Source organism: Etheostoma cragini, chromosome 5 (genome assembly GCF_013103735.1).
Source record: "Etheostoma cragini isolate CJK2018 chromosome 5, CSU_Ecrag_1.0, whole genome shotgun sequence".
Classification (NCBI taxonomy): domain Eukaryota; kingdom Metazoa; phylum Chordata; class Actinopteri; order Perciformes; family Percidae; genus Etheostoma; species Etheostoma cragini.
Genome location: NC_048411.1, coordinates 21,221,351 through 21,230,009, shown reverse-complemented (window position 1 = coordinate 21,230,009; position 8,659 = coordinate 21,221,351). Strand labels below are relative to the sequence as shown.

At 41.7% G+C, this 8,659-nt stretch overlaps 1 protein-coding gene across 2 annotated transcripts; it reads left to right on the top strand.

The window, feature by feature from the left end:
* The first annotated feature begins 1,254 nt into the window (after positions 1-1,254).
* lipg (lipase, endothelial) lies at positions 1,255-7,102 on the top strand. 2 transcript variants are annotated; one of them, XM_034872265.1, is made up of 10 exons: positions 1,255-1,565; positions 2,668-2,855; positions 3,203-3,382; positions 4,336-4,447; positions 4,545-4,763; positions 4,975-5,217; positions 5,399-5,519; positions 5,891-6,118; positions 6,217-6,321; positions 6,432-7,102. In XM_034872265.1, the coding sequence occupies exons 1-10, from the start codon at positions 1,475-1,477 to the stop codon at positions 6,442-6,444; spliced, it is 1,500 nt and encodes a 499-aa protein (XP_034728156.1). In that variant the 5' UTR covers positions 1,255-1,474; the 3' UTR covers positions 6,445-7,102. The 2 variants fall into 2 exon arrangements, with proteins under 2 accessions (XP_034728156.1, XP_034728157.1); XM_034872266.1 differs by lacking the exon at positions 1,255-1,565 and adding an exon at positions 2,424-2,516.
* Positions 7,103-8,659: the final 1,557 nt, after the last annotated feature.

Genomic DNA, 8,659 nt, shown 5'->3' with positions numbered 1-8,659 from the left:
ATGAAACAAAGAGTGAAAAATTTAAAGGGGTCTGAATACTTTCCGTACCCACTGTATCTATCTATCTATCTATCTATCAAGGACATTATTTTCACATTATTGGTATGGCCATGAAGTAGTGTGTGTACACAAGATGACCCATTTTGCAAGTGGTGTGACATTATCGTGTTGATGTGGCTGTCCTTAGATATTTTTTTTCAGCATTTAGGTGATTTCTTTAAACCAATCAACAGAAAATAATTAAAAAATATATCATGGCACATTTAATCATCAGCGATCTGAAGAATGCTCTTTACGCTGACGGACGCAAAATAAAAACAAGAGAAAGGAAAATACCTAAATAAAATAAAAAGACACATCATTAAAAATAATGAATTGAGAAATAAGCTCGAAGATGAGAATATAAATGCTAATAACAGGACCACAATAATTAGCTTTAATAAATAGACCAACTGAATAACTTCTTAATGAGACCATCATAAAGAGCATTATGGGACAATCACCCTACTGCACATTGTAACCGCAGCACTTTGTTTTCAGGGATGCGTAAAAGCTGTTTATTTATCCCAGGCCATAGACTGCCCCAGCCAGGGGCTACTGGGGTGGCAGGTGACACTTCTTCCTGGGTATCGGCGCAGATGTATACAAAACAGTGGTGTTATTGTAGCAGAGACCCTTGCGTGAGTGCGCCCATTCTTCCCCTCATCGAATTGAAATTGGTCGGTGAGCTATGCTGATGGTTTGGCAACGCGCCAGGCAGAGGGGACGATCCTTTCAGGGGGGATGGAGCCTCGGCACCCCCCATCGGTTGGAGCCTTTTAAATAATGCCATCACGGCGTAGGAGTGGTGGCGTAGGAGTGGTGATGCTCCTACGCCGTGCTGTGCAAGATATTGTTAATGTATAATATGGAATAGGCTTATATTGTAAGAATAAAACAGAAAAGCCATAGCGTGAACACCGGGGCAGATTATCTACTGGCTCAATGTATTTTTATTGATTATTTTTACACTGTCTGTTTAACAAAGGCGCAACAAAGGTGCGAGCTACTCGACCTTCAACCAATACTGAGCAACTGGATACGTTTTATTGCTAAGCTTCTGCGTCAATAGTACACACCCCACGCGGTTTAAAGCACGCGCAACGTGATACTAGGCCTACTACGACTTCATTCAGCTTTGCCACGCCTTTAACGTAAACAAATGGGGGCTTGACCAATCAGATTCACGATAGATCAGCCGATGATCAGATGACTGAAAGGGGGAAACTATTTAAAACTCTAATGAGACACTTGATGCAAGTTTATACATTTCTTGAGCGGTGCTTTCCCAGGCGCGCACCACCGGCTCTGTTGCTCTTTGTCACCACTGGATCTAAACTCACTCACCTACTTACAGCGCTACCACCGGCAATACAAAAGACATTTTATATTCCCAGGAAGCTCTTTTCCTCCACTCTTCGCCTGTGACTGAGAAATGAATCATAAAGCCCGTTTACTGTGGATTTTCCTACAGTGTGCTGCTGCGCTCTTTTCATTCGCTGTTGGGGAAAAAAACGTTCTTAAAGGTAAGAAATGGCTTTCTCTATTGTTAATTCATATCTATTATTTATTTCTTTCCCAGCCTCAATGGGAAGTGTCAAAATCTAATATAGGCCAACGTGTGGGGAATATGCGCCAGTGGAAGATCAATGAATGGAAAGATTACTAGTCCAAACCTCACATTCCCTACACACATCCCCGATAGATCCATCGACATTTTTTAGACTATTGGGTGAAATTACTAAAGCGAACAAGTGTGGGGGGCAGAGTGAATCAAAAAAACGGGAACGGATTCAAAGGACTGCGACGTGTCCTTTTTGGGAGCAGCAGGAGTCTTGACGCGACGTCACGTCTGTGTGAACCATCTGGAAAGATGTTCCGATGAAGAAACCTTTTCAGCTAAATCCGCGTTTTACAACTGACCACTCGCCACCCTTTTTACTACCCAGCTGAAGTCATTTTGCTCTGTGTGGCCCATTACCAAAGGGGGTCGAGTTAATTTCAATTCAGATCTGACGTTTCTGCACTGCGAGGAAGTATTAATCCAGACTGGCATACATAAATGTAGCCTAGCTACCCCTTAATCATGATTTTTTTTTTAACACAATTGGACCAAATGGGCTGTGCAGTTTTAAAATGACTCGTGGTACTAAGATTTCCATTTATAGGCTAATAACTTTTTAAAATCTGCCTAAACTGTATTTCCTGAAGTATTAGGCCTAATTGCAACGTTTTAGCCTAAGAGCCCGTGTTAAAGTCAAATATAATTAACAAAGCTCCGGCAGCAGCTGTGTGGAAAATGGCACGAAATAAAGGAAGACAATGGGTGGGGGGAAGATTTTGGCTCGGTCTCCGCTTCAATTTGCAGCCAACCTGCAGAGTGCTAATCTAACAGATGTTTGCTACAAAAGCAAGTTGATTGGCTGTCTCAGTCGCGTTCTGCACGTGTGAGGCATGATTGGCTGAGTGCCTTTTGAGTCGGGTTTTAAAAAAATGGAATCTTTATTTTATTTTATTTTTTTCTCCCTTGTTTTCAGTAGATTATCAGAAAAGCAAAAGATAATTAAAAAGGAATTTGAGCATTTTGTCAATTTTAAATCTTGACATCCTGTGTAATTTTTCCCTCAGGTGAAGACAGTGGATTGGATGAACTGTCAACAGACAGCAAGGCTTTCAATGGCGTCAAGTACAACATGAGGAAGAGTTTAGATCTGGACCAGGAGGGCTGCTACCTGCAGACTGGCAAGAAGGAGTGTCTAGAAGAGTGTGGCTTCAATGCCACAGCCAAGACAATCTTTATCATTCACGGCTGGACGGTACATATGAGTTAAACAATTATTTTAGATCTTCGCTATCTAGTTACAGTACCTCTCCTTGTCTATCTGGGTCCCTCTTCACAACCCTCACCTCAATTTCTGTTTCATGGATGGATGGATGGATGGATGTAGTATCGAGGGCCCAAAAAAGATGCTAGAATGAAAAGGACCCAGAATTTTGTGATCTTCCCCTGAATGGAAATGTTGTCTTTCCATTCAGAGTGCTTTAATTGTTGGAGTGTATTATGTGAAGTAATCAAGTGCGAAGTGTTTGAGATAGGTCACCAGGTTAATATAGCCTGGCTCACTAAATGACTGACTGAACTGTTGTCTTTTCTCTCTCTCAGATGAGTGGGCTGTTCGAAAGCTGGATGCAAAAGCTGGTCTCGGCAGTGATACAGCGAGAAAGCGAGGCCAATGTGGTTGTTGTTGATTGGAGAACAATGGCTCAGCAACTGTACCCTGATGCCGTGAACCATACCAACGGCGTCGGCCTCGACATTGCCACAATGCTCAACTGGCTTCAGGTGTGCAGTCTTTTAACACTACGGTCCTTTATGCTCAAACACTTGTAAAGCTAACTTGGTTACCTTTTATGCATCCTATATTTTCTTCTGCCACTGAATCCAATCATGCACATTGGGTTTCTATTAAGATAATGTACAAAAAATGGCACCGTTGCCTGCTGAACCAGGTAATTGTAACACTCCACTAAATACCACAGTACCCTCCCACCACCTGTTGCATAGCTTTTGTCTCCTAAAGCCAAGGTGTCTTTAGGCGCAGTATGTAGAACAAAGCATCTCATATTTTCATTTCTTTTTAGAAAAGACTTCCAGTATAGTGTGTCATCTGAGTTATTTTGGCAGAAGTCCATAATGCTGCATGACGGAGGAGCAAATGAGAACATGCAAAGCCATAAAACCTGCCCCTTTCTGTCTTACCATTGCAGTGACTTAAGAGATCAGTCCTTATATGACAGAGACAAAACTGTCAAAATTAGTTTGAAGTGCTAAATATTTTTGTCAATATTTAATGTCCTTTTTAGAGGGCCTGAATCGCTCTGAGGCAGTAGCTAAATTTCCGTCTGGTGTGTTGTCTTTACAGCTTAGGATACTTTGGTGTCTTCAAATGAGGATCAGGGTCTATTCAGTACTTCGGAAGCAAAGACAATAATTCCATTCAGCAGGACTGTCACATAATCGGACCGGTGCACGAATAGCAAGTGAAGAGATTCAGGCACTCTGCCACATAGTTGTAAACATGGACAAAGAATATTTCATGGAGACAAACTGAGACAGGTGGTGGAGGCACTGTTTCATGGACGGGACTGCCAGTAGATTCTGTCTGGGTTAACTGAGCTTGGCTCAGCTGGAGGCACAACTGATAATCCCTGGATGAAGTCCAGGATTTGTTCAGTGTGGGTTAGTGTTCATGGTGGCAGCTGTGATGTAAGTGCATATTTTTTAAATCTTAACAGGATGAGCAGCAGCTTCCTCTCGAGAAAGTGCACCTGATTGGCTACAGTTTAGGTGCTCACGTAGCTGGCTTCGCAGGGACGTTTGTGCGAGGCACCGTCGGCAGAATCACTGGTAAGTTAAATGCAACAAGTATCCGCAATAAACACTTCTCAAAGATGCTGTCTCTTTTTTTTTTTTTTTTTTAAACCTGTCACTTTATTTCTAATAGGTCTAGATCCAGCAGGGCCAATGTTTGAGGGTGTAGAGGACCAGAAGCGCCTCTCTCCTGATGATGCCGACTTTGTGGACGTTCTACACACATACACTCGAGAGGCTCTTGGTGTGAGCATTGGGATTCAGCAGCCAATTGGAGACATTGATATCTACCCCAATGGTGGTGACGTGCAGCCTGGCTGTGCACTGGGTGACGTGCTGGCGGTGGCTGGAAGTAAGTGCTTTTGTACACCCCAGCTATCACCAACAAGAGTTATCAATTAAAACACGTGCAAAAACCAGGAACACCTTCACTGCATTTCTTAGTTTATTAGAGTTATCCCATTTCCATCTGAGCAAAGAGATGAATAATACTGTATCTTAGTCTATATTGTAGTCAAATTTGAACTGTAGCCCATCTAACCTACCTTCCTATCTCTCTCAAGATTTCATGGAGGTGATGAAGTGTGAGCATGAGCGTGCCGTGCACTTGTTTGTGGACTCCTTAATGAATAAGGAACACATGAGCTTTGCCTACCAGTGCACCGGCCCTGACCGCTTCAAGAAGGGAATTTGCCTCAGCTGCCGCAAAAATCGCTGCAACAACATTGGCTATAACACCAGAAAGATGCGCAATAGGCGCAACAGTAAAATGTATCTGAAGACACGTGCTGACACTCCCTTCGGAGGTAAATCACAACACTTGATGACCTGTTAATGTATTTTATCTTTTACTACTACTACTATCACTATCACTTCCTCACTGTTTCTAATCTGTAACCTTCCCACTTTTATGATTTCACGTCATCTGTGTAAACTACTACTGTACACTTCCACAATGGCTTAAACATTAACTTTTTTTTTTTTAAGGTTACCACTACCAGATGAAAATGCACGTGTTCAACAGAAAACAAGCAGACAATGCCGATCCCACCTTCCATGTCAAGTTGTACGGCGCCCATAATGATACAGCACAAATATTTGTCGATGTGTAAGTACAAACTCTGACAAATTATAAAACCACTGTTGACTGGCTTGACCCCACTGCCCGTGATATTTAGAAGCGCAGGGACTGCTCTGACATAAATTTGAAACATGACCCTTGTTTTACTGACCTTTTCAATGTTACAGACACATAGGTACATAATGTACAACCATAGACTGGAGGAGAAAGTCCAGTAACTTTCAGTTTGTGCTTATTTAAAATCTTGTCACAACCTTGAACAACGCACAACATGGCAATCAAAAAGGCTTTACAGCAGCTCAGATTGTTCAACATATGTCAAAATGGGGGGGCTTGAACACAATTGTTAGAACCTCTGGAAACCTGACTCATCTCGATTTCTCCTCCCCTTTGTGCAGCCACGATGAGACTATTGGCCTGAACTTGACCAACACCTTCTTGGTGTTTACCGAGAAGGATATTGGTGACCTTCTAAAGATCCGTCTGAGCTGGGAAGGAAACTCTGAATCCTGGAACTCCGTCTGGAAGAACATTAAGAAGACGTTCTGGGCCTGGAACGCCAAGCCTCCCAAACCTGTACTGGAAGTCCGACGGATTCGTGTGAAAGCTGGGGAGACTCAAAAGAAGTAAGCAGCTGTCTAGAACCCAAGCCTCCCAGGGCTTTTTTTTTTTTTTTTTGACAATCATTAACACTTCATATTCTTTTTTTTTTTTTTGGTCAAAGGTTTACATTCTGTGCACAAGATCCTGCAAAAACCGAAATTTCACCAGGGGAAGCCGTAGTTTTCACAAAATGTCGGGATGGCTGGGAAGTGCAGCCAAGAAAACGGTACGAAATGATGGATGCTTTGTCAAAACACTGTTGCATTATATTTGAAAATACTGTAAATTAAGAGTGCGAATGTATTCCTAGTAAATGAAATATTTTTTGATTGACAGGCTTCTCATGTAACAACGTGGCAATTCCAACAACCAATGGACCATTACCATGGTGGGCCCAACATGGAGCAGCGAGAAGCACTGCCTCCTCTTTTTTTGAGCACTTTTTGTAGAAGGAAGATTGATCAGCGCACGATGGGAGGGGCTTGACTGGATTCTAAACTGCACCTGGAAGATCTTTTTCTGGAGACTCAAACTCGCGGGTCTGTCCAGTGTTTACTTTACTGCTGGAAAATGACGTGCTTGCTGAAAGCATTGTAAAATGCCCGAAGAGTTGAACGTTCCTTTGTGTGGACTAGTGACTTAGAAGATAGATCTGTACTAGTAGACACACACCAGCAATTGTAGGCGCTGTTCTGTACATTTTTTAATATTTATTTATGAGAAAATTGGAAGCACTGCAAAACTGTTATTTATCAGAGCACATCCCATAATGAAGCATACTTTGAATGCATTTCTCCTAGATGCAGTATTTGTGCCTGCATTAGTGTTTGTGTGCCCAAGAAGTGTGCCTTATGCGGAGATTACTGATGCACTGCTCAACTGAAGATTGCACACTCTCTTTCTGAGATTTTGTCCATAGTGTTACTGTATGTAGTTTATTTTGGGGATGTGTTTGTGTACATAATGTAAATAGCCTTGGAAAAATAAATCATTAATTTGTATAAACTGTTGCCGTTGCTTGTCATTTTAACTGTCCGATCTCTGAAAGACTTATCGGGTTCTTTAATGTGATCTGCTTCAGGAGAAATGGACTTGTGGTTCTCCAAAACTGTAAACTTTGTTGGGTTTCTTTCCACAAACTACGTTTTGCGCTCTTTGTGCAAACAGCACTTACAATCTGCTTTCCGAAAACTGATTTCTTAGCATTACTGGTTTATTAAACCTAAGCGTTACCTTTCCATAACACAGTAAATGCTATGCTTGAAATCGTGCAGAAAGAGTGTTGACCTGAGAAATATGTTTCGGCCGTAAAATCATATTTTGTTAAATTGTTATGTGTAAACTCTCTTTAAAAGGTCTTGCCTGCTCTCAACTGAACAGACTGATTTATGCTCCTTCACCGAAGAGTTTATGAATGAAAGCAACGAATTGCAACACTTCTTGGCTTAACTAAAGTGTCATGTTTTTGTTTTTTTGTATTTGCACAATAATTGATCACATTCTTGCAAGATTCCTGAGTAATCGCATTTTTCAACATACCTGTAATGTAAAACCTAATACACTGGATTGTGAGTAGTGATAAATTGGTAATGCGGGAAACCAAACTGAGCATTTGTTGGTGGATGGTACAGTAAAGCAGTGTTCTTGTTGAGAAACAATCACAGTACCTCAAATGTTTCACAATCTTCTGCCCCATCATGTCACACTAAAATACCTTGCCTATTAGTAATGGGTAAGGTATGTCTTAAAGAGACTCCACACTTAACATGTGGTTACCTAAGAGAGTCAGTTCTTGGTTTATGTGACAGCTGGAGGCTAAAATAATTCATGCCTTCAACATTTTTCTCCCTCACAATTTCTCGGTATGTTTTCTGGTTGAAAACGTCTTCCAACACTCTTGTGTACATCTCATTGCAGCAGCGACAAAAAAAACAAACTCTAAAGTTTGTCTCCTACTGGAGCTGTTGTGCCCCCACATTGTGTTGAGACACTGTCAATGAGACACACTCAGGGGCGTGGCACAAAAATCTGGGCACTGTAGAAAGGCATTTTCTATGGGCCCCTCCCTGCATCCACAGATATTCATTCTAGCATCTTTTTGGGCCCTCCTCACATGAGGGCCCTGGGTACTCAGTTCCCTTTGTCCCCCAAGTCTGACGCACTTGGCGGTGCACACAGATGCAGCGGCTAAGTGCTTTCCTGTTCAAGGCCTTGAATGGTTGTACGTGTAATTTTTTGTTTTGTGTCAATTGCGTCGGACAAACAATACCCACAGTTGGTATGACCTATGTTTGTAGGTATGAATGCTTGGTCATGTTGCTTTTAGATACTATATCATTTTATTATTTTTCACTACTTTTGGTTATATCTTAATAACGCACTGCCAGGTGAGTACTTTTGAAAATGTCGTACAAGTGACAATGCCAATGCAATTCTATTCTATGAACAAACATACCACTCAGTGTTGGTTAAGTGACTCACTTCCGTTTTAAAGTCATGGAGCATGTTTACCCCCTAATGCCATCTGCCTCCCACTTATAAGAAACCATCTATAACAGCCGTGT